Genomic DNA, 27238 nt, shown 5'->3' with positions numbered 1-27238 from the left:
TGACACATACTGCTGCCAGTATAGCTAATCAAAAGAGAGACATGTACCAAATAACAGCATATGTAGTAATATAGAATTTGTTAAATACACCTCTAACCACACTTAATGCAGATGGTTGTCCTTGGTGTATCAAATGACATCAGTGGAAAAAAGTGCCTAATCACCTGACCCATGCATTTTTTTTTTTGTACTCAATCGCCAAATCTTTATTTAAAGAAAAAAAAAATCTACCCTAAAACACATTGAATAGGTTCATCTTGAAATATAAATGTGAAGTACTTTATCGTTCTGGTGTTAATTTGTGGATTATTGTTCCTGTGAGATAATAGCTGTGATCCATCTCAATGTCAGTGGACATTGCTAGCACGCTTATGATGATGGTGTTTAATATTAGAAAAAAATAGGCATTGCTGGCCCCTAGCCTTGCCATTACTTGTGGGGGGGGGAGTGAATCAGTGCCACAAGAATATATTGTAATGATATAGTAAGATATTTGTTTGTTTTGATATAATAGACATCTAACAACAGAGGGCCTTTTTAAATACTACATCATCCCTGTTATAACCATTTACCTGTATATTTAAATGATAATAAACCCTGCTAGTTTTGTAACTAATGTTAATGTGGTTGTGAATATGGTCTATTACAATCTTTAATTTCTCCTTAGATAAGAGGGAATGGACTTTTTCACTTTCGAAAGACTTAATAATTTTAAAAAGCAATTTTCTATAGCCTAAAAAATGTAAAGAGCCTAAATATGTCTAAATGCAGTTCCTCTGCACATGGATATATTTCCTGCATGCTGGAGCAACAGTGTCATTGTCTACTTTGTTTTACTTTGCAAGGAACAGGAAAATAAATAGTTGGAGTGATTGACAGTAAAAAAGGAGGAACACTACTGCCCTTTTGTGTAACGGCCCGCCTCAATGAAATATAAAACAGAGTCAAATAGTTGTACTGAGTTACAGAATATTTGAATTTGTCCTGCAGTAAACACAATTCCGCTGCACTGCATTTGTTAAACCCGTATAATGGATGTATTGTTTGCTTTACAGACAAACTTTTGGCCTTTATTAATTGCTGCTGCTGTTTTCTTTTTTATTTGGAAAAGTCTCAGTAAAGAATATCAGTGTAAGTTTGGACGGCTGCCTCCAGGTCCAGCTCCTGCACCTGTGTTTGGGAATTTCTTTCAGGTTTATGTAAAGGAACCGTACAACTATTACCTTGAGGTAAGTAACTAATCACTTAAATAATTTTTTAAAATTATTTTTGCCACTCTTTTTTTCAGAAAATGACTTTCAGTAATAAAGTTGGTGCTTTTAGGCTTCATTCTACTAACTTAGTAATTCAGTTCATAAATAATAGTTCAGTAAATATTTAAATACTATGAGCTATTTTATATGGCTAACATTTTGTGGACATCTGACCATAACATCCATGTGCTTTTAGAAACAACTAATTAAAGATTTAGTCCCCCTTTGCTGTTATAACAGCCTTACTCTTACTCTCTGGTAAGATTATACTAGATTATAGAGTTTTGCTGTGGGAATTTTTTCATTCAGCCACATTAACATTAGTAAGGTCAGGTGTTCAATGGTGTTGAGACCAGGGCTCTGTGCAGGTCACAAGTCTGTGCAAGTCCTTGCATTCCATCCTTGGTACACCATGTCTTTGTGGGGCAGGCTCTGTATACAAGGACATTGTCATGCTAGAACGTTTGCCCCTTTTGCTACAGTAAAGGTATTCATGGCATTCATTTGGATGTTATCTCGACACAAACTATGCACGTACAACATTACTGCAGACAAAGTACACTTCTTCATGGGAACAGTAGCTATTCCCTAATGGCAGTGGGATCTTTCAGCAGGATAATGCACGCTGCCACACTGCAAAAAAAAAAATGTCACAAATGGTCTAAGGAATACAATATACAGTTAAAGGTGTTGGTACACCATGTCTTTGTGGGGCAGGCTCTGTATACAAGAACATCGTCATGCTGGAACATGTTTGCCCCCTTTTGTTACAGTAAAGGTACATTGTAAAGATACACCATGCAAAGACATTCTGTACAATTGAATACAAAAACCTTTGGGCAAAGAAAGTATAGCATAGTATTGTTTGCAGTTGTATTATGTTGGTGCAGGCTTTTCTTTTATGGATATAACTGATAGCTTTCTGTTTTTCTATCAGACTTAAGGGTACTGATTATACACAACATTAATCATTAACAGCTCCAGATTAATACATTTGAATATTTTTTCATTTTTAATTTCTCTTTATCAGCTCAGTAAAAAACATGGATCTATTTTCACCCTTTGGTTTGCCAACACACCTGTTGTGGTGATCTCTGGATACCGAGCCCTGAAAGAAACAATGATTGGTATGGGCAATGAGTTTAGTGGCAGGGCAAACTACCCTCTCATAATGAAGATCACTAATGGATATGGTAAGTTCATTTATATACATGATTTTAAACTTTTTTTTTAAATTTGTTTATTTATTTGTTTACATTTTTACTCTTGGTGGTCACAGTATTTCTTGCACTGCAGGTGTTTTGGTCAGCAGTGGGGAAAGATGGAAGCAGCTTCGGCGGTTCACTCTGTTAACCCTCAAGAACTTTGGGATGGGTCGACACACCATCGAGGACAAGGTGAAGGAGGAGGCCAGCTGTCTTGTGCAAAGTTTTAGTACATTTGGAGGTATTGCTGATTGCTCTCAGATTTATGCAGAATCCCATCTATTTTTTTTTTGAGCAAAAAGTTCATCTTTGAGCAATGTCCATATTCTTGATAATTCCTTAATGCAAGCTTTAACTCAACTCTAAACACAGCCTTCATTCTTATACCAATTCACCCAGTACATACATTTGGATAAGGGAATGATTACTGCAAACAGTAACTGACCGGATCCTACTTTTTCTTGCAGACTCAGCTTTCAATCCAGGAATCATAATAAATAAAGCAGTGTGCAATGTGATCTGCTCAATCATATTTGGACAGAGATTTGAATCAGATGACCCACAGTTAAATCTTATGCTTGGGGCTGTTGATGACTACTTTAATGTTCTCAATAGTCCACTTGGACAGGTACTGCATCTATTTTTTTCTAATATTCATTCTTTAAATGCATTTTAAATAACACATTAAATAACATGCATAAGGTGCTGAAATAAATATACTGATGTAGATTTATATGATGGGATATACACACACTATCTACTTTAACTAGAACACCTATACACCTGCTCATTTATGCAGATATCCAATCAGCCAATCATGTGGCAACAGTGTAAAGCATAAAATCATGCAGATAAAGGTGCATTATGAGTCTCAGTTAATGTTCACATCACACATCAGAATGAAGAAAAAGTGTAACCTCTGTGACTTTTACTGTGGCCTGAGTTTTGGTACCAGATGAGCTGGTTTGAGTATTTCAGAAACTGCTCTCCTGGGATTTTTACACAACAGTCTCTAGAGATTACACAGATTGTTATGAAAAAGGCATGGATTGGGATGACTTGAGAGTGACATGCCAAAGCTGGAATTACCATGACAAGTTTCCCCTTGTCATAAATACCAGACTTTCTGCCTGTTCTTAACTGTATTTAACTGTGCAAAGTGATTGTTGAAACTGTTTGCTGATTGGTGCACCTGCACCTGAAATTGTCTCAATATTCAGTGGATATAAAATGTCTACACACACCTATTAAAATGACATTGTTTTGCGATGTAAGAAAATTAATCCAAAATAAATAATGTTAAAACTTTTTCAGTCTTAAATTGACATTGAAAATATAGGATGTAGACTTTTTATATTCATTGTATAAACTAGCAGTTTAATTGCCATATTAAGAAAACACTAAATAATTTATTATTCAGCAAAAAAATCTAACACTGTTTCATTCATTAATTTTTTTACATAAACTGCTTTATCTTATTCAGCCTATTTCTCTAGAGCATTGAGTGTTAGGTGGGATTGTATCCTGGTTTAATCTTTGACAGCAAATGTAAACTTTAATTAAAGGCATAAATAAGCATAACAAATGTACAGAATTTCTAAGGGTGACTGGCATGAAGACAAATGCATGAAAGTAACAAAAATTTATGAGTTTTTTTGACAGTCTTTCATATAGATGATGATTAGTATTTCAGGTGACAGCTGGAGTGTTGATCTGCCAGTTCGGATAGAGCATCTCCTGCTGGTGATAGGACTGTGACTCCATGTGACTCCATGCTCCTGCAGAACTTCCTTTAATGCACAGTTTATGTAACATATCTCCCTATCTCTTTCTTTTTATCAATACTGTTTTTCCCCTTAAAGGCCTATAATATTTTTCCCAAAATTGTGGGCCTTTTCCCTGGACGTCTCCATGACATGTTGTCAGAAGTGGAAAAGGCCAAAGGTTTATTTAAGCTTGAAGCAGAGGCACGGATGAAGACACTGGATCCTTCTTCACCCCCTAAAGATTTTATTGAGGCTTTTCTTTTACAAATGGAAGAGGTAAAATCCCACTTTGCATGGTATTTGTTTTGTTATTGTATATTGTATATGTATAGCTATAATAACTTTGTCACATAATTATTAAGCACTAGCTATCCTGTGGTTGGCAGAAAACACTACAATTATATATACATATATATATGTGGACTCACTTCTTTCTCACAGAATCACTAAACTCAAGCTACTTCCTCAGTGTCCTTACTAACGCTCCATGGTGATGGCTAAGCCTACTTTAGAATCAGTCCACCTTTACAGCTACAGTCATTATAATCTACTGAATAAGAATAGAAAGACTCTCAGATTCCAGACATATTCCAGAGAGCAGCATGTTTCTTTCCCAGTAAGCAGATAAAGCTAAAAACTAATAATAAGTATCTTTTGCAGGAGAAGCATAACCCTAATACAGAATTTACCTTCAATAACTTATTGTGCACAACATGGGCCATGTTTAGTGCTGGCACTGAGACTACGTCTTCTACAATCAGACAAAGCCTGCTGCTAATGATGAAGCACCCAGATATTCAAGGTAAGGGATGAGATTGACATCACATGGCACATTTCTGTGAAGCCTTATTACCCAAAAAGGCATTACTTGTGGAATAAAGCATTACTGGCAGAGCAGCCAGTATTGGTTATGGAATGCATTTACAGTTTGATGTTCCAGTAACAGAATTAGTGCTGTGTATTCTTTAATATGTAGATATCTGATACATATTCTGTGTTATACCCATCCTCTTGAATAGCACGAGTCCAGAAGGAGATTGATAAAATGGTTGGGCAAGACCGATGCCCTTCTATTGATGACAGACAGAACATGCCATATACAGATGCAGTCATTCACGAAGTTCAGCGCTCCATGGATCTTGCTCCCACTGCTGTTCCACATAAAATGTTATATGACACTGAGTATAGGAACTATCTCATACCCAAGGTACCTAAACATATGCACAATCAGACCTTTAAAGCTTTATATGCATATTTTATTGCGCAATATTTTTAACTTAAACTTGCCCACTTTCCCTGCTGAAGGTTGTGTGTTTTTCTCTTCAGGGAACCATGGTTCTTCCTTTGCTGTCTTCTGTGCTTTCTGACCCTAAGCTATGGAAAAACCCTGACAATTTTGATCCAGAGAACTTTCTGGATGAAAAGGGACGATTCAAAAAAAGTGATGCATTTGTTGTATTTGGAATGGGTAAGCTAAAATCTAGGATGATCCCTAGAAATGATCATGACTGTCACTGCTGTTCTGTGATTTTTATAGGCCTACTGCTTTTATTCCAAATATGAAATTATGGGGTCCACATGGAGTGCTGAAAGAGGTGCCTTTTGGGAGCTTCATAGCACTAGTTTCAATTCAAAGAGTACAAGTTCAAAGAGTGTTGGGTTCTGAGGAATTTGACATGGGTGATGAAGGGAATTCCTCCGTCAATTTGCCACCACAGCCAGTGGCATTCGAGGAGCTTCTCGAAATAATTACATTTAAATTGGCCGGAGCAGGAAGCTATCGTCATCTGTTCAAAGCTAGACAACCGTTTTCTGACTTCTTGACAGGGCAGAGAGAAAGGGTAGTGTGGCAGCCTGTGCCCCCTACCAAAATCTAGGGAGGCCGGCCAGTGGGCACGGGCTCAGGCCTGTCAGGTGAGACCTGACCTGAGATTGGTCATCTCAGCCAGGCAGGCCATGAAGGAATCCTGATGTCCATGGGCTAGGGTTCCTGGGAGCACCCTCCTTAGTGGGGCTTTCCCTACCCTCTACCCCACCACCTCTGGTGTTTTGGGGCTTGGTACGACCCACTCTTGCACCCGTTTCCTTTATAAATCCATCCCCCCAGTCTGTACATGCCAGTACACTGTTTCAAGACACCAGGGGGGACAACATGAGTTTGACACCTCTCTCAGAGAACCTGGCAGCATGGAAACTTCTGCCAGGTGTCTCTCAGTGGGACCTAGATACCATAAAGAAAGGGTACAGGATCCAGTTTGCCACCCATCCCCCTCAATTTCAGGCACACACCAAACTTTGTTCCTCCAAGAGGGACTTCTCTCCCTTCTGAGAAAAGGGGCCATAGAGCATGTTCCCCTTCCAGATCGGGATTCAGACTTTTACAGCTGGTATTTTGTTGTACCCAAGAGAGACAGGGGGCTGCTTCCAGTTTTGGACCTGCGAGCTCTGAACTCTGCCCTAAAGAAGTTCAAGTTCAAGATGCTCACTACAAAACTGATTGCATCACAGATCAGATCTGAGGACTTGTTTGTGATGATAGACCTCAAGGATGCCTATTTTCATATAGGCCAGAACACAGGAAGTTCCTCTGGTTTGCTTTCGGTGGCGAAGCTTACCAGTATCAGGTTTGTCCTCTTGGTCTAGCTGTCCGTGTACTCAATTACCTGGATGACTGGCTTATCCTGGCCCACTCCAAGGCCATGGCAGTCACCGGGATGCAGTACTTGCCCTATGAGGTCTGTAGGCCTCAGGATCAACCCAGAAAAGTTTGTGCTTTCTCCATATCAGATAACCACCTTCTTGGGGGTGATTTGGGATTCCACCACGATGCGGGCATGTCTATATAACTGCTCGGGTGACTTCCATACTGTCAGTAGTAATTGTTGTTTGGCTAGACCGAAACCTCTCTGTCACCGAGGCGCAGAGAGTCCTCAGCCTCATGGCAGCTGCAGCCAACGTGATTCCTTTGGGTCTGCTTCACATGAGTCCGTTCCAGTTCTGGCTCAGAGGTGCGGGCTTCCATCCTCACAGGCATCCCCTCAACGCCATCAGGGTTATACGCTGCGGGCTTACGCTGTACCCTACTAATGTGGACAAGACCCTGGTTTCTGGCCTTGGGTCCCACTCTAGGGGCGTGTCACCATCTCAGGACTCTTTCGATGGACGCCTCACTTTTGGGCTGGGGTGCAGTCTTGGATGGCTGCCCTGCCTAGGGTCTTTGGGAAGGCCCTCAACTCTCATGGCACATAAATTGCCTGGAGATGAGGGCTGTGTTTCTAGCTCTGAAACACCTTCTCCCACACCTCATGGGCTTCCTTGTGCTGGTACACACAGACAGCACCACAGTGGCTGCTTATATCAACCATCAGGGTGGACTGTATTTGCGCCCTCTCTAAACATTGGTGCAGCAGATCCTGCTCTGCTCCAACAAGTCCTAGCCAGAGTGCACCACGATGGGGTACACCTTATTCTAGTGGCTACCCTCTGGCCCGCTCGAGTTTGTTTCACAGACCTTGTCTCCCTCCTAGACACCGCTCCTTGGAAGATTCCCATCAGGAAAGATCTCCTCTCTGAGGCATGAGGGGTGATTCTCCACCCCCGCCCAGGGATGTGTAAGCTCTGGGTCTGGCCCCTGAGGGGGACCAGTTCCTAGAGGCAGGCCTCTCATCACAGGTTGTGGAGACTCTGCTGAATGCTAGGGCTCCCTCCACTAGGAAGCTTTATGCTCTTAAGTGGAGACTTTTTAGTCTCTGGTGTGCTCAGTGCGAGCAGGACCTAGTGCACTGCACAGTGCTGGGTTTCCTACAGTCTTCTCTTTCTTAGGGCCTGTCCCCCTCTACCGTAAAGGTGTATGTGGCCGCCATTGCTGCGAACCTTGTCCTTGGGGCCTCCCTAGGTAGGCACCCTCTGGTCTCTCGCTTTCTGCGGGGTGCCAGGCAGCTGAGGCCTTCCTGCAGACTGCACCTCCCCTTCTGAAACCTCTCAGTGGTCCTGGACGGGTTGCTGGAAACCCCCTTGAGCTCATGGAGTCAGCCTCAGAGAATTTTCTGACCCTTAATATGGCTCTAGCCTATGCTTAGTATGGTTCTAGGCTTTTAGCCTTGGCCTCCCTTAGACGGGTAGGGGATCTGCAGGCTCTATCAGTCGTACCTGCCTGCCTGGAGTTTGCCCCTGGCATGTCCAAGGCTATCTTTCACCCCAGGGCTGGATGTCCCAAAGGTGTCCAGGATGCCTGGTCGTCCAGTCATACTGCAGGCCTTCTGCCTTCTGCCCCATGACTTGGTGTAACAGGAGAGGCTGCACTTGCTCTGCCCAGTCAGAGCCCTTTAGACTTATGTCCACTGCTCCACCTCGTGGCGTAAGTCTCCATCCTTGTTTGTCTGCTTTGGGAGCTGGAACAAGGTTAATCTGGTCTCCAAGCAGAGCTTGGCACACTGGGTGGTAAAGGACATTACTCTGGCCTACGAGGCACATGGTATTGCTTTGCCTCTAGGGGTCAGGACTCACTCTACTAGGGGTGTCTCCTCATCCAATGCCCTGGCTAGGGGTGTTCCCCTCCAGAAGATTTGTGCTGTCCTGTCTGCACACCTTTGTCAGGTTTGACCATTGTGTGGCGTCCTTTTGCACTTCCTTCCGACAAAGGAAAGCTGAATGAATGTTATGTAGATGCCCTTATATGGACATGCTGGCGCGCATTCCTCCGTCACGTGTCCTATCTGAGCCAATGAATTGGCGTGTGTGCACAGGGAGCTTCAGACACACATCCTCGACAAAGTGTTCCCATAGTGTCAGTCATAACGCAGCATCTCGTTCCCTTCTCAGGGAACAGGGTTACTTATGTAACCTGTTGTAGATTTGTCTCATCTGTCCAAAGGACATTCTCCCAGAAGCTTTGTGGCTTGTCAATATGCATTTTTCCAAATTCCAGTCTCACTTTTTTATGATTTGCTTTCAACAGTAGAGTCTTCCACTTTGGCTCAAACAGTGACGGATGGCGCAATCTGACACTGATGTACCTTGACCTCTAATCTCTCTGGTTACCATTTGTATCATCTGTCTCTTCAATTTGTCATCTATTTTCCTTTTCGGCCATGTCCAAGGAGGTTGTCCACAGTCCCATTGACCTTAAACTTCTGAATATGTGCAAGTGTAGTCACAGGAACATCAAGCTGCTCGGAGATGGTCTTATAGCCTTTACCTTCAACATGCTTATCTATAATTTTCCTTCTAATTTCCTGAGACAACTCCCTCCTTAGCTTCCTGTGCTCCATGTTCAGTGTGGGGCACACCATGATACCAAACATTACAGTGACTACTTTTCACTGTTTAAATAGGCAGACTGACTTATTACAAGTTGAAGACACCTGTGATGCTAATTACAGGACACATAATTAGTTTAATATGTCCCTATGGTCAAATTATTTTCATTTCTAGGGGAACCATCATTTTTGTCTAGGCCTGTTTCATTAACTTGTTTTTGTAAATCGTTCTGTTGAACCACAATTCAAATGCAATGTCTGATTTTCATACGTCAAGTTTCAGTAAATTTTTATATATTACCTTTGTCAGTTTCAAGTTGTCAGTGAACATTGTGGGTTTTTCTTTTTTTAATGGATGGTGGCCAACAATTTTGTCCATGTGTGTATGTAGGCATTGCACAAGGTTATAAAGCCAGTATTGCCCACTTTAAACGCATCACAAGTTCACGTTTACTGCAAAAGCCGACAAGCACCCGTGTCGTTTGTGAGCAAAAACTGGTAAGTCCATTTTAGCGAGTCAGCGCGCAGTATTCAGTTCAGCTGACCAGGCTGCTAGTCACTTCGGAAAGACACACTTGATGAGAGGAGTTTCACTGAACCAGACTAAGTGTTCAAGTATGGATAATTTTGACGGACTTGATGAACCTGTGATATATTCTTCAGGGCGTAAAAGGAAAAAAACTGAAATTTTTTGACGGAACATTGCTAAAGCAGCACATTACAGTGGTGAAAGGAAAGCTTTCTGTATTTCGTGTGTAACTGAGCTTCCATATCGGGAGAGAGAGAATTATGGCGTGTATTTCATCAAAACCGATTTTGACAGGTCTGACAGCCAATCAGAATCGTCCACGTCACATTGTCCCGCCCCTTTCAACCAATCAGAATTGTTCATGTCACATTGTCCCGCCCCTTTTCAACCAATCCGAAAAACGTATCCGCCACATTATCCCGCCTCCTTCTCAACCAATCAGAAAAACGTATCCGTCACAATATCCTGCCCCACTTTCATCCGATGAGGATGTTTGATGGGGTGGGGTACATATGATATGACATATTGAATAAGTTTATGTCCAGAATATTCCTTTAGTCAGCGTTGGGTCCCCCAAGTGGATTCACAACTTAGAGGATCTGACAGAGGGTACAGAACTTCTACGCTCTCCAATCTATCATTTTAGAGATCACGGACCTTTCTGCAGGTGAGAACTTATCACATTTTCACTAACTTGAATCATTTCATTTACGTGTATTAGATTGAATGTCATTAGTAATATTAGAATAATGTAATTAGAAAGAATATCTTGTTCTATTTACTTATAGATGGAAACAGATATATAAAGTTTAATTTGATACATTTAATTACAGAACAAGTTCGGGCTATACATATCTGGCAGTAGTGTCTAGGAAATCGAGATCAATCAGCAATAGGTATTTTCATTATGTCTCACAGAACACTGATTTAAGATGAAATGTATAACTCGGGATACTAATAGAAACTTTTTCCTATGATGTCTTAGATAACAGCGAAGTGATTATTTCAGATGGCGAGTGTTTTAAAACATCAACGTAATTTACATGTCACAACAATTTGGGGGCAGCCTGCCGCTTGGGCCACATCCGTGACCTAAGCCAATTCCTCGAATTACGGGTAAGTCATTACATAAAATGTGAATATTCTAAAGAATGTAGCCACCCCGTTCAAGGATTGTAAAAGCTTACCCTATACTTTTATTATTTGCTGATGAAGAACAAGGAGAAGAAGAAGAAGACATAGGTCACGTTTTCGACGGGGGAGAAAATAACGTCGATCAAGCGGCTACATATCCTGAGGAGTGTTTCATCACATTGAATGGATTCTTTCGACTAAGAGACGAAAAATTTGGAAGCTTTGAACGTCTGTTTATTACACTTCAGGTATTGAACATCTTCAATCATTATATGATACTCTTGATTGTCTGAATAGCTGTGATGCTGTGAATATAGAGTTGATAAAAAGATTTCACATTAGACATGGCGCAGAAGCGGGTGAATCTCACACAGTCTTCAGGGGCTAAGAAAATACGTGGTGAAAATAATCTACCGTCTTGTGATTTCGGTTTTGATGAAACTTTTTCTAGTAGTTTGTCACATCACAACTCATGCACAACTCTGAACCCCTATTTAACAGACGCTATCGACCGGTTAAACGAGAGTTTAGGACCATCACAGCAGCTTGTTAGACAGACCCCTATTACAGATTATAGTGACATCATTACACCCGAGACACAACAACGTGACATAATCAGTGAACTTAACCAGACTCTGTTAGCATTACAGAATAGTCTAAATGAACAAGGTTACTCTACACAGTCGAATCCCTCATTAATAGATGCTGTTAACCAGTTGAATGTTAGTCTAAGAAGTCCTGAGCCGGTTAATACCCAATTAGAGCATTCCAATCATAATTCAGATCATAATGTATCAATTACACCACATACTCAACACGACATATTCAGTGAACTTAACCAGAGTCTGCTAGCATTACAGAATAGTCTAAATGAACAAGGTTACTCTACCCCCTTGAATCCTGAGTTATTAGATGCGGTTAATCAATTAAATGACAGTTTGGCTTTAGCCACAGATCAAAACATCAACGAGGTCCCTACTTCAGAAATCGAACATAATCATACACCGTTATCTCCACATGATCTGTTTCATGATCTTAACCAAAGCCTCGTTATGTTAAATGAGGGTTTTGTAAACTTTTTCGATACCGTTGCTTCACAAAACATTCAAACTGTAAATGAACACAGGACTGAAACAGTAAATGATCAGTCTCCTAATGTAGAAGACGTGCAAACAGCTGACACTGAGAACATAAACCCCCAAAGCTGTATTGACGTGCGAATATCTGGCGGTGTTAACATACAACCCCCTAGTGTTGAAAGCATGCAATTAGATAATGACGAGAACCTAGCCCCTCCTAATGTAGAAAACATGCGAACAGATAACGTCGAGAACATAGCCCCTCCTAACGTGGAAAACGTGCAAGCTGGTAACGTCGAGAACATACCCCCTCCTAACGTAGAAAACGTGCAAGCTGGTAACGGGATTGATCCTAATATTAGAATAATTAATCGCGACCGATTCAATAATACTGAAATTAGGAGAAGAGTACATTTTTCATCGATCGCAGCTGTAGACAGCTTTGCGGATTTTTATAATTATGTTTTAGAAATCTTAAACAGTCTGATAGAAGTGGCTAATGAAATGATTTCACCAAAGGACATAGTAACGGTTGAAATTAGAGGTGATACGATCGACGTTTCTTCACGTATTCATCTAGTTAATGGGTCTGTTGATTTACAGTCTTTTCTGACCATGCTTGAAAATTCTATTCAAAGTAAACGTGAAATTTTTTCAGATGACACACTCGAAATAGTAATCCAAATAGTTCGACCACCTCGTGGTGGTTCATATAGAAGGAAGATTAGTACATTATTCACTTCGGAAGCTATACAGAAGAAGATGAGACATCTGTATATATTTCATAATAAATACATGTGTTTTACACTGTGTGTTACACAACTTTTGAACCCTCAAAATAATGACCTTCAAACTGAAAAAATCGCTAGGCAAATCCTCCGTGATGTAGGATTAACTGAAAACACAGCTGTCACATCTGCTGATGTATCTAAATTTGAGAAGCATCTGAAGTGTAAAATTGTAATCATACACCGTTCTGACAACAAAGCCGGCTACTCTTTCTTTCAAACCAGCAGAACCCCCCATAAAAAAACAATTTACTTGTTCTTACATGACAATCATTATTACGGTGTTAAAAGCATTACAGGACTTTTGGGGCGTAGTTATGTCTGTCGTTTCTGTCATTCAGGGTATGAGAATGCCAGAGCTCACAAGTGTGAGTTTAGCTGTAACATTTGTCGTGATGTAGAATGCTACAATCATAGACAGAGTATAATTAAATGTCCTGATTGTTTGAGGTTGTGTAAGTCAAAACGTTGTTTCGACATACATAAAGTAAAACGCCGGTCAGAAAGAGGTGTATACTCTCTGTGTGAAACAGGGTTCTATTGCAGCATGCGTAATGTCGTAGAGTATCGGAACCCCTTTAACCGGAGAGATCATGCGTGCTTAGAGAGCCGTTGTGATCTCTGTGGTGAAAAAGTGGATTCAGAAATATCGCATTTCTGTTATATACAGCCGTTAAGGAAAGAAAAGCAGAATATGAGACACATCTTTTATGATTTCGAGACTACACAGGAAACCGGAACTCATACTGCTAATTTAATATGTTGCATGAATTGTCGTGGTATGTCGTGGGCGTTTGAAGGGGAGGGGTGTGTTGCAGCATTTTTTAAGGCTTTCCGTCGTAAAAAGTACAGAGGGTACACATTTATAGCGCATAACCCTAGAGGGTTCGATTCATACATTTTGTTGAATCATTTAGTGAAAGAAGGAATCGCCCCTGATATCATTGCACAAGGTGGAAAAATTCTGTGTTTTTCTGATACAGATTTTCGACAGAGATACATCGATAGTCTGTCTTTCTCACCCATGAAGTTAAGTAATCTTCCTAAAGCCATGGGGTTCTCAGAAAAAAAGAAAGGTTATTTTCCGCATTTCTGGAACACAAAAGAACACCAAGACTACATAGGTCCATATCCTGAGCCCGAGCTTTACGGTGTGGATAGCATGATGCCTAAGGACAGGGAGGATTTTTTTTATGTGGTACGCGACCGTGACTGACAAAGTCTTTAATAATTTAAGACATTCTGAGACAGGGGACATGTTTAGCTTTCAGAAATGAAATTCTAGAAAGTACAGAAGTTGATCCCTTTAAATGTATAACAATCGCATCTGTATGCTTGAAAATCTTCCGGACATTATTTCTCGATGAACACACACTAGCTATCCCACTACTAGATAATTACATCAATAACCAGAAATCTTTCTCAACACCATCCATTCAGTGGCTTGAATACATTTCCACCACACAAAACCTCCCCATTCAACACGCTCTGAACGAAGGTGAAGCAACATTTGGCCTTTATTCTGTTGATGGGTATTGTGAAGTGGGTCAGATGCGAAAGGCATTCGAGTTTCTCGGCTGTTTTTATCATGGGTGTGAAAAGTGTTATCCCTCAACGGCCCCTTTCCCCCTTAACGCCAACTTTAGCTACGGGGATGTCCGTCAAAAAACATTGGAGAAGTATTTGCAAGAGGTACGCAATTTACATGTCACAACAATTTGGGAGCATGAGTGGAGTGAAATGAAGAAATGTGATAACAACGTGGTAAACTTTCTAAAAGAGTTTGACTTTCCAGAGCGCATAAACCCCCGAGACGCCCTTTACGGCGGTAGAACCAACGCATTGCATTTACATTACACAGTAAAAGCAGGAGAGAGAATAGATTATTATGATTTCACTTCTCTTTATCCCTACGTGAATAAGACAAAAACCTACCCAATCGGTCACCCAGTCATCATTTACCGTGACTTTGAACCTCTAGAGAATTATTTTGGGATAATCAGAGCTAAAGTATTACCGCCTAGAGGTCTGTGGTCTCCTGTTCTTCCTTACAGGGTAAGAAGCAAACTTCTTTTCCCTCTGTGTAAAACATGCTGTGAGCAACAACTGCAAAAGCAGTGTCGCCATTCAGATCAAGACCGAGCTCTTATCGGAACTTGGGCACCTGTCGAAATAGCTAAGGCCATTGAAAAGGGGTACAAAATTTTGAAAGTGTTTGAGGTTTGGCACTTCCCCAAAACCAGGTAATGCTAACGTATTCATCGGAATTTTTTCACTACAGCATATGCGAGACTAGAACTGTATGATCTGTTGGATCGTTTAAAACAGCGTTGTTTATACACAGACACAGACAGCGTCATTTTTAAAAGCAGTGAAGGTGATTGGATGCCTCCATTGAGCGATTATTTGGGGGGTCTTACCAGCGAGCTAGAGGATGGTGATCATATTGTCGAGTTTGTCAGTGCTGGTCCTAAAACCTATGGGTATAAAACTAAAAACGGAAAAACATCTATGAAAGCAAAAGGCATCACTTTAAATTACTCCAATTCAAAAGTTGTCAATTTGAAATCGCTTACTGAGCTGGTGGATGATCGAGTGAAGAATCCTGATAAAATCGGTCATCTTACAACATTGCACAAACAAATCATTCGAGATAAAAAGGGTTTTCATTTGAGAAATCAAACACAAATAAAAAGATTCAGAGTTGTGTATGACAAACGTGTTTTATAACCTGATTTTACAACTCTCCCTTACGGTTATTAAGATTGTTCGTGCTTATGATTGTATATATGTATAATAAAAAGATCATTTGTTTTATTACCTGAAATTACAACTCTCACTTATGAGAGTTCTATGTATGTATAATAAAAAGATCATTTTGATTGATTCTGTCAACCTGACCACTAGCCATGGATAACATGAATGTGACTACTTTTGATGCGAGATTGCAAATGCCATTTTCATGTATTGTGTGTGGACCAAGTAATAGCGGTAAATCTTTTTTTATCAAACTTTTGCTGGAAAACAGTAAAGAAGTGTTGTCAAAAGTACCTGAAAATATCATGTGGATTTATTCTTGTTGGCAACCATTGTATGATGAGTTGATGACCAAAATAAACATAAAATTTCTTCAAGGAATACCCGATTCATTGTGTGATGATGAACTTTTACCTACTAACAAGACAAACTTGTTGGTGATAGATGATTTAATGGAGTCTGCCAGTAAAAACGAGGAAGTAGAGAAGGCATTCACAAAATACACACACCACAGAAATCTAAGTGTTGTCTATCTGGTACAGAATTTGTTTTTTCAAGGAAAAAGTAGTAGAACCATTAACTTAAACACAAATTATATGATTCTTTTTAAAAATCCTAGAGATAAATTACAAATCAGCATACTAGCTCGGCAAATGTATCCAGATAATAGCAAATATTTTCTGGAAAGTTTTCACGATGCTACAATTAAACCTTACGGTTATTTATTTGTCGATTTAAAAGCTAATACGCCAGAAGACTTTAGACTACGGTCTGGGGTGTTTCCGCAAGAAACCCCGGTTGTGTTCAGTCTACAGTTCCTTGTCCCCTGTTTTTAATTCCCCAATTCTCCCCCCCTCTGAATGGATTGATTTTTGAAATGACTTTTGAGGTACTATGTTTGTTTAAATGTAATTTGTAACATTTTATTTCAATAACAATCATAAAAAATATTGTGATACATCGTGATTAAATACTTTATTTCAATAAAAATAACAATCATGAAGAAATATCGTGTGGTGCTTCGTGATTAAATACTTTACTACGCGCGTGAATGAAACAATTCTAAAGAGTTAACACACTGCACACATCTATATGTGTGCCTTTCTTTATTTGCTCTAGGGTATATTTTTTAACAAAAGACACGACAGCGTTATCGTTATGTTTTAAATCATCACTATACTTAGACATAATACGGTTAAAAGAAAAACCTTTAGCTCTGTGGCATAGAAAAAATACACAGTGTTGTCCACAACAAACTGAAGTAAAGTCTTGAACCTGTATAGGGTTATATTTTATTTCGCGGCAGTTCTTACTCAAAAAGTAGTGAATAGATTCAGGAAAGAGTTCATAGTCCGGCGGGTGTCCGTACGAGTCAAAAAACTCTCCGGAGGTTTCATCATTAAGACACAAAGCCAACCAGTGTTCTCCAGGCATATTTCTCGGATGTGTATTAACAATAAATAGCGCCGGAAAATTTTTAATAGTACTCACAGGTAGCTCATCACAGGCCATCACACCTCGAAATATTTTATCTATCTCACAGCAACTTCTCATAACAGTTGTTAGTTCCTCGGTATCCATGAGTTACTGGTAATCGATGAGCACGTTTCTCCGGTTGTTTATTTCAAGGATACTGTCAAAACTGGTCTAGACGATGAGATTCACTGTTCTCGGTAGGGGGACGCGAAATCTGAGTTCCAGTCGCATGTTCCCCGACTTTATTAATGACAAATGTTGACCACAATCATCGTCGGGGTTGAGGTTAAATGCAAATAAAGTATATCCGTTCGAATACTCTTCTCTGTTTATAGCCAACGGTTGATCCTTTAGTTGCTTTCCCGATGCTTGAATTAAAGAGTAGAATTCACGAACCACATTACCGGATCGAAAATCAGGTTGAAACGGTTTTGCAGGGTATTGAGTTCCGTCCACGTACAGAGCCACAAACTCTGTATCGTAATGTTTAAAATTAAAAGGGTTTTTATTGAACGCCCCGCTGAAGGCGTCGTTGTCTACTAATCCGAAAATTAAACTTTTAGGTAAAGGTCCGAGGAAGACGTTTTCTTGAGAACAATGGCGACTCCCCGCTGGTAAGCTAAAGGTTTTCATACAAACTCTCTCGATCGGATACTTAGCTGTGGCTGTGCCAAGAGCTCTCGCGTGACCTATTCTTATAGGTGGAGAAACGGTAACTTTCTTGACAAACAGGGCTGCGTTGATAATTTTTAGAGTGAAACTTCCGTTGCCTTCCTTCATCAAACAAAATTCGTCTTTACTACGAACCATTTTAATTCTTAAATCCACACCATTCAACAACAGTTTATCTTGAAAAAATATATCCGAGTGAATGTGTCCGATCAGATCAAACGTGTTGCTTTCAACGGTGAATCGACCCCTTCGCTTAAGACCCTCATTTCGCCCCTCGGGGTCAGTGGCGTCCATATGTCCAGCGGTGTCCTTATAGAATAATCCTGTGCAAAATTGTGATTCCAACGTTTCTTTACCATAATTGAGCAGACATTCAAATGCAGCGCGGTAAGCATAAGTACTGCTTGATTGTGAAATAAGTCGGTCCCCAAGCATGACGTCGACTTGTGAAAACATGGAAGCTATGGGGTAATTTACAACCCCCACCTTAGCATCGTCGTCTATGTTGGTCCCATCAGTGTTGGTGATTTTACAAGCGAGGTGTAGGAACGTGTTATTCAAATCGAGGTAATCTTCACCGTTTCCGGCCACGAAGAACTCCAAGGGCCCATTGTCCGTCAGAGCAGAAAGCGGTGGTATTTCGACGTAAGTGTACTTTTCAATACTAGTCTGTGTATAAGGTAATGTGAAAATATCCAGCTCGGACTTTGTACACACTGTGGATAGACTGTGTAAGAAAGCCATGGTGTTAGAAAATGTTCAGCTGCTTTCTTTTGCGGGAGATGGGGGGGTGCTTCTTGTCTCTCTGCTTGGTCTTTTTCACACTGATTTTGATGTTAGTTACTCTATGTCTTTTATTCGGAACCGTGTGTCGTTGCCCTGGGGGTCTTTTAGATTTTTTACGTGAATGCATCGCGAGACCTGACCCCTCCTGATTCTGAGTTTGCGTCTTGTTCATAATGTTGGTCACTACATCGCTTACAATACCCTTGGCTGCTGTTTTTAAATGAGGTTTTGCTATAGATACCCCCCTCTTGAGGAACGGAATAGCCATCCTAAAAAGCCCTTTAAACAGACCTCCTAGACCCGCCCCATACATGACAGGGGCGCCTTGAAAACCAGGGAGTCCATTTCCTGCCTGATTGACGTAGTAATTCACATATCCATGCGGGTCAGCATAACCACTATCTAACATTTTCACAGACGGAATGAGTGTCTAGCAGGTCTGAAGTGTAGTTTAACTATGAACTTTCCGTAACTAAACGGTATATGCTTGTTCTGATCCGATTTGACTTCGATCACGATATCTGTAATGTGGTTCTTAGTTACACGTGTGTAGTGTTGCTTATCATACACTATACTAACTATTTTATTTTTTCCCCCGTTATTTGTACGCATCTCAGTAATGGGGCAAAGCTGTCACCGACTCTTTGATACTCTATGACGTCACTATACACATACATGGTGTAAAAACCAGCACGAATATCAACAGGATTGGGTGCTTCCGGAGCTTCAAATGTTAACACACCATCTGGGGGTAGACCCAGCATATAGGCCAGGTTTCCGTTAGCGCTGAATATGTACGATAATCGGCATACCATACGTAATTTATTTTTTATAGGGTTATAGGATAACACCATGTCGATATTATGGTTTCTCATCGTTTGGTTGATTTCACTAACCAGGTTTTCAATACTTTCGTAATACGCTTTAGTGATGTGACAGACGTAGTATTTTATTTTCTTTGATCCGTTCATCAGAACCACATGAAATCGACATTCTTTCTGGGTTACTGAGTGCCAACTATGAACATATTGAACCTCCGCGAGTGAGACTTCCCAGTCTCCTTTCAGATCAGTTGGTTTGGCTAGTTTAGTAGTGTAGTGTGAGATCTTATTATCAGGGTAAATGTCTGTAGACGCGTTGCTCGGAAGAGTCACAAAGAATCCGCACTCATCCATGACTTAATGAATATAGTTAGAAGTTGTGTTCGTGTCGTGATCTTTAAATTCTATCGTGTGATGTTCACTACTGCTTCAGCCGGAATCCAGGAATTGAATTTCCGGGGCCAATTAAGCCATTTCACCAGACATACCTTTTTCCGGTTTAGAGTCTTTTCTGACAGGATTTTCTCAATTTTGAACGTCTTGTCTTTTCCAATAATAATCTTTTGTATCTCAGGCTCATAAAATGTCCCATCAATTTTTTCCCCGTCACAATCTTGCAGTTTATATACCGGGGGATCTCTCGGTATCCATTCAGAAACTGTAAAATATTCATCCGTAAAATTTTGTTCATATCCTTTTTCAAACTGTCCTTTTGATCTGGAAATTCTAACTACGTCACCTATTTTATATTTGAATTTTATTTTCTCTATTTTCTTCATTTTCGATGAGCATAACCCGTAAAGAGTTTTAAATACCGTGAAAGAATTGGCTTCGTTGACCTCGGCCGGTTTCATTCTGATGCTGGAATGATAATTGTGGTTGTAACCATGAACCAGATCTTGTACAACGTCTGTGTATTTCCTCGTGTTAAAAGTGGTAAAATATCTCCACATTTTGGTCTTTAGTGTTCTGTTAAACCTCTCACACACCGCTGCTTTTTGCCCTGTACCCGTGGCGAAATGAATAATGTCGTGTTTTTTCATTAAATTCTGAAACTTCTTGTTAAAAAACTCCTTCCCTTGATCAGTTTGTAGTTTCTTAGGGGTTCTACATTCCTTTAGAATGGACTCAAAAGCTTTAGTTACTTCATCAGCAGTCTTGTTTCGTAACACACGCACCCAAGCATATTTGGATAAAATATCTATACACGTTATCAAAAATTTCACATTGTCATTAATGTCTGACAGGTTACTCATATCTACTAAATCAGCTTGCCATTGTTCATCGATGTGTTTCACGAAAACAGTATTTCTTTTAAACTTTGTAGACACCGGTTTATGAAGAGTGTAAGCATCCTGCTCAGCTAACCTATTTTTTATCTCTACATCATTAAGTCTTTTACCCGTTTTCTCAACGACAGCTCTTTGCAAACTCTCAACACCACCATATGATCCGGGGTCAGATGGTATATAATATATGTTTTTCAATAGACGTTTACTCATTTTGAAGCGTCAGAACAATAATGATCAAACAAGATTATAGATTATTGTTTTTATTTAAAAAGACACATCACGTGGTTATAGTTACGTAAACATTTCAAATAATCAGATGATTAAAAACAAATTAAACTTTATTTTATAAAACATTTTTAAAATAATAATTTCAAATAACCAGTAGACTAAAAACAAAATAAACATTTTTTTAAAATAATAATATCAAATAATCAATAGACTAAAACAAATTAAACTTTATTTTATAAAACATTTTTAAAATAATAATTTCAAATAACCAGTAGACTAAAAACAAAATAAACATTTTTAAATAATAATTTCAAATAATCAATAGACTAAAAACAAAATAAACATTTTTTAAAATAATAACAATTTCAAATATCCAATAGACTAAAACCAAAATAATCAAAGATGGGGTTAGTGAAAATAACCAGGATGTTGTTCATCGATATCAAATGGTGATGATCTCAGTCTTTAGATCTTTTCCTCGGAGTCAGAACCGACGTGGCACGCTTTGAGGTTTCCCAGGTATGAGGGGGGTCTTGGGGTTCCAGAGACGTGTGAAAGGTCCAGTAATCCACAACATCTTCATACACCTGTTCGCTGCAGAGTTCCTTCGTTTTCTCTTTAGCCTCACTCAGAACTGATTTGATGGAGGGTTCATCTTTCCAGTCGCATATGGTAGCTTCTGCGATACCTTGAATTTTTTCTAAGGATTGAGTTTTTTTGACACCGCACATTTTCAGCCCTTTAGCCACAGCGTATTTCAACCAAGGTTTAAACAGTTTTTTCATCAATCTGTGGGAGTTGTCGATGATCCTGTCCAGCAGTTCACCCACCACAGCGCGGATGATAGCCAGAACAGTGGTAGAAATACACCCGTCAGCTTCGTCGTTCGTAGACAGATAGGTTAGATTTCTTTTTCCTAAGGAATCAGCCATGTTTTCATCATCATCTTTACAACCAGAACAGGATGCATCATCATCACCGTCGGGAGCAAACGGGGTGTAGAAGAAGGGGTTGAATTCTTGAGACATTTCGTTCTCAGATGGTCAGACGTTTTTACAACAGAAAATTTAGCCAGGGGTCATATATACAGCGTTAGGGGTGGAATCAGTAGAAGGTGTGGTTTCTGTTCAGTCTTGAAAGACTATTGAATCAGAAAAGATCCTCTAGTTTTACACGTAATGCTTCCATTTCTTTGATTCTCACCACTTTTTCGAATGATCTGCTGATTTGATTAAAGTACTGATCTAGATCATGCCAGCTGGCACGTTCAAACCTCACTTCACAGATCTCTCCGTCTTCAGATGTGTAGGCTTTGGCCTTAGCAGTGGTAGAAATATGTAGTGAGACTTGATTCTTGGAGAAATTTGTTGCTCTGATGCGGTATGTCAGATGCGGAGATGCGTAGTTTTTCCATTTCCGTTTGTAGGCCATCGGTGAAAAGAAATCCATCCGAATGATGTAGTCAAAGTCTTTACACCATTTACGAAACTTGACCCAGTCACTCAGGTCAAAAGTCACCATCTCCGTGGCATTACTCCAGTGAATCCGCCCTGGTACCGATAGCTTGAAAAGCGTTACGTCTACTGAATCTACATTGAAATAAAAACCGACTGTGCAGTCTTCTGATAATGTCCAGTATTGAACATTTTCACATTCTATGATGTCTGAAAACCTACCAATAGTAGATTTCTGTTTTTTAGGTGCACCAGGACAAATAGTCATAGTTGCGCTCAATGAATCTACGATATTCTGTATGTGGAAACATAAAGTATTTCAAGGGGGAGAAAATGGGTGTGTCATGTACTGACGGTTTGTGCACGTGTGTGTGTGTGTGTGTGTGATTAAGATTCTGATGACTAAAGGAATATTCTGGACATAAACTTATTCAATGTCATATCAGTAGAAAACACGTGCTTATGTATGTAGGTGTGTCACGTACTGACGGTTTGTGCACGTGTATGTGTGTGTGTGTGTGTGTGTGTGTCATGTTCAGGGAGACCCAACGATTTATAAAACATTTTAAAATAATAATTTCAAATAATCAATAGACTAAAACAAATTAAACTTTATTTTTATAAACATTGGGTTTGTGCACGCGTGTGTGTGTGTGTGTCAAGGTAAGGGTTAAGGGGTTGTATGTGTGTGGGTGATTGTGGGGTGCTATGGAATACGTAACGTTCAGGAGATAAACTTATAACGTCTATGTTTTATCAGTAGAAACATTCTTGTTCATATGTTTATGTACGTAGGTGTGTCACGTACAGGGGGGTTTGTGTACGTGTGTATGTGTGTGTGTGTGTGTGTGATTAAGATTCTGATGACTAAGGGAATATGTACCCCACACCATCAAACAACCTCATCGGATGAAAGTGGGGCGGGATATTGTGACGGATACGTTTTTCTGATTGGTTGAGAAGGAGGCGGGATAATGTGGCGGATACGTTTTTCGGATTGGTTGAAAAGGGGCGGGACATTGTGACAAACGATTCTGATTGGTTAAAAGGGGCGGGACAATGTGACGTAGACGATTCTGATTGGCTGTCAGACCTGTCAAACTCGGTTTTGATGAAATATACGCCATAATTCTCTCTCTATCAGGTTTGCCTAAACACATTTGGATTAATAAAATAATGAAACGAGAGTCAGAGGTCCACTGAACAAAAACACAAAACTCTGGGGCGCGTTCTCATACACTCATTCACTCACTTTTAATAAATAAAAAAAACATACTTTCAATGAACATTAATTTTGTAAGTTACCTGTATTTTTATGAGTTATTATTACTTAATCAAAACAACCCAACTCCAGTTTGATTGATCTTACTTGGAATGCACAATAAAAAACATGAATTCTGAAAAGGAGTAAAAACTGAGTTATCTGTCTTTGCAAATAAACTCTTCATTTTCTAATTCTTGAATAAATACTCACAATACTCAGTATCATGGTGCTGCTTTATTACCTGGCACAAATCTACATCTGCACACAGAGTGATGCATTCAGAGGCCTTTGTTGTGTAGAAACCGGTGCTGAGTCTATGATAAAAGCCCATGCAGGTAGCTGTGGATTTGCCTGAGGGGGCACTTAGATATTAGAAAAGTATAAAGCCAGAAAAATAAATATAGCACTTAATGTGTGACTTATTTTCATTCGTGCAATTATTGAATAAGGCTGCCACATGACAACAGTGTACTGCATAAAATCATACAGGTGAAGAGGTTCAGTTAATGTTTACATCAAACATCATTATTAGGAATAATCTGTTCTTTGTAACATTCATGCCTCTCTTCTGTCTGTTTTGCACAGGGAAGCGGGCCTGCTTGGGTGAAGCTCTGGCCCGAGTGGAACTGTTTATTATTTTCACCTCTCTCCTCCAGCGCTTTACCTTCAGGGCCACTCAACCACCAGAAGAGATCGACACCACTCCTACAAACTGCAGCTTTGGCCGTCTACCTCGTTTCTATGAGTGTTATGCTGTGCACAGAACATAAGCAGTTTTTTGTGGATGGCAACCTAATTATTCAGTTTTCTTTCTATTATACAGCTACGAGAATAAACAAAAAAATAACTGTTTCTGTAGCCTCTATAGACATTGCTTTCTTTTTATTTGACATCCTTGACATAATGACAAAGTGTACTAATGAGAATCTAGGCTAAAATGTTTATAATCATCTTTGATATATTCTCTTGTATCTATTTTTAAAAGTCTGCAACAAGTGCAGTTAAACATGCATAGTGAGAATTTAATACTGAAAAAACACATTAGTATTCAGAGCTCTGAAATATAACTGACAAATGAAGGTGGAAACCATATAAAACTGAATCAAATTATGTGATAAATGTGATATTTACAACTAGGACTATTCATGCAGCCAAATATTACCATTGTACTAGACTTCTATTAAATTTAAATTTGAACGCTTGCCATCTTCTTATGCATATATATATAATGATATACAGTATATATATATATATATATATATATATATAAAACTTTTCTTTCCTTCTTTATCCTTCTTTTTATTTTTAATTATTCAGTATGATTGTTGTATCTCAGTATGATTGTTCTATAAGCAACATTTCAGACACCATATGGTCAAATGTTTTGTATATTTTTGATCTGCTAGGGGAAATACATCCTGAAGAAACCTCACTCACTGAAAGCCTGTCAGTAGCTGGCTAGCTTGCTGCTCATTATTTTGTACATTCTCCTTAAACGTGAAACTGTTTCTCTTGTTCTTTTACAAATAATGAGCTTTCATAAATCAAGTAAATGTTGCTAAATCTGTTGAATATTTTCTTCAACTCTATGGTCTTAACTGTTGCTAGAACTGGAGATCAGCCAGGACACCTGTGTATGCATTTTGGTGCACAAACACAGACAGCAGCTAAATGTAAAGATTTTTTTTTTTGTGGCTGAAGTTAAGTCATGCTTTTTCCAGTACAAATGATTAATGGTCATTAATTGAGTTACATTTTCTACTTTTATTTTTGTGATAAAATATTTAAAAATCAGTGACAAAAACATTAAAATATAAAACATATTATCAAAATAAATTTCCATTAGACTACTCACAGATTCGTTCTGTTAATAATGATATTATGAGAGTATGGAATTTTGAAGAGAAAACAAGTACATATATATATATATATATATATATATATATATATATATATATATATATGTTTTGCTTTTGTGTGGGTTGCTGTGTATTTTCTTTTCCTGTTTGTAGGCAGTATTCCAAGCCACATGCTCAATTAAATTAATTGGACTAAAGATGAGACTGGACGACGGATTAGAGCTCTTTTCTATAAAAGAGCAGCTGTGCTTGGGGACAGGTGTGAAGGGTATTACAGTGTGAGCAGAAGTAGAAGTAGAGATTGAGATTCTGTGCCAGCGTTTCCAGTAAGGAGTGCTCTGTATGCAGCGTGGTGGCCTATGGCTGTGTGAAGGTGTAACGTTGTGAGTAATGCCGGAAGGGTTATCGGTTCGCGGAGCCCTGTGGGCGAGCAACACGCGTGATGGGTGGACGGATGTTTGCGGGAGTCTACTGCGGGTGTTGCGAGATGAGGGCGAGCACTGACGGGATTCTTCTGTGCATGACCACACCAGACTGGATAGCGGGGCTGCTATCCGGTCACGCTGTGAGTACGATTGATTTCGATTTCCCTCGGGAAGAAAACGCGTCCACAAGCAGATTGGATGATTTTCTTAAATAAGTGATTTTAGATCGGCCGAATTTCATTTTTTAGGGCATACTAGTGTTATTGAGTAGGCTGCAAATCTGTGTGGATATGAAGTGCGGTGAGACTATTACGTTGGATGCTGGCAGTGTGTTCTTATTTTCCAGCATCACCATTCCCATGGCCTTTATGGGAGAACGGAGGGTAAAAGGACGGTGGCTGTGATTTCTGATGCCCAGCTGAGACTGTTTTAACTCTGGACTGCTACTGAGCGTGGACTTTGCACCCTGGTTCTTTTTTATTCTTTCCTGTATCCCTTGATTGTAATAAAGAATTGTGTATGAGTTTTTGTCGGGTGGTGTTCCATACCTTGATAACGAATTTATTTTGGTATAGGGAGTTTCTGGGGTCTCCGTTTATACCCTAGGTGGCGTAGTCGGTTGTAAAGAAGCTGTTGCAATTTAACTGTCATAATCATCACCCCCTGACACATACTGCTGCCAGTATAGCTAATCAAAAGAGAGACATGTACCAAATAACAGCATATGTAGTAATATAGAATTTGTTAAATACACCTCTAACCACACTTAATGCAGATGGTTGTCCTTGGTGTATCAAATGACATCAGTGGAAAAAAGTGCCTAATCACCTGCCCCATGCATTTTTTTTTTTTGTACTCAATCGCCAAATCTTTATTTAAAGAAAAAAAAATCTACCCTAAAACACATTGAATAGGTTCATCTTGAAATATAAATGTGAAGTACTTTATCGTTCTGGTGTTAATTTGTGGATTATTGTTCCTGTGAGATAATAGCTGTGATCCATCTCAATGTCAGTGGACATTGCTAGCACGCTTATGATGATGGTGTTTAATATTAGAAAAAAATAGGCATTGCTGGCCCCTAGCCTTGCCATTACTTGTGGGGGGGGGAGTGAATCAGTGCCACAAGAATATATTGTAATGATATAGTAAGATATTTGTTTGTTTTGATATAATAGACATCTAACAACAG

At 39.5% G+C, this 27238-nt stretch overlaps 1 protein-coding gene across 3 annotated transcripts; it reads left to right on the top strand.

Annotated features, from left to right (window-relative positions):
* Window positions 1-871: 871 nt before the first annotated feature.
* Window positions 872-24982, top strand: LOC131367796 (cytochrome P450 2M1-like). Of its 3 annotated transcripts, XR_009206963.1 has the most exons (10): window positions 890-1229; window positions 2284-2446; window positions 2550-2699; window positions 2926-3086; window positions 4321-4500; window positions 4885-5026; window positions 5244-5431; window positions 5551-10678; window positions 10845-10907; window positions 10997-11127. XR_009206963.1 is itself a non-coding variant. In XM_058413304.1 (9 exons), the coding sequence occupies exons 1-9, from the start codon at window positions 1032-1034 to the stop codon at window positions 24530-24532; spliced, it is 1509 nt and encodes a 502-aa protein (XP_058269287.1). In that variant the 5' UTR covers window positions 872-1031; the 3' UTR covers window positions 24533-24982. The 3 variants fall into 3 exon arrangements, 2 of the variants coding, with proteins under 2 accessions (XP_058269287.1, XP_058269286.1); XM_058413304.1 differs by lacking the exons at window positions 10845-10907; window positions 10997-11127 and adding an exon at window positions 24348-24982 and having other exon boundaries at window positions 872-1229; window positions 5551-5692; XM_058413303.1 differs by lacking the exons at window positions 890-1229; window positions 2284-2446; window positions 2550-2699; ... (2 more) ...; window positions 4885-5026; window positions 5244-5431 and adding an exon at window positions 11227-16558 and having other exon boundaries at window positions 5787-10678.
* Window positions 24983-27238: the final 2256 nt, after the last annotated feature.

The sequence above is a fragment of the Hemibagrus wyckioides genome, linkage group LG17, assembly GCF_019097595.1.
Source record: "Hemibagrus wyckioides isolate EC202008001 linkage group LG17, SWU_Hwy_1.0, whole genome shotgun sequence".
NCBI lineage: Eukaryota > Metazoa > Chordata > Actinopteri > Siluriformes > Bagridae > Hemibagrus > Hemibagrus wyckioides.
The sequence above is the reverse complement of the archived record's forward strand: the minus strand, read 5'-3'. Positions and strand labels throughout refer to the sequence as shown.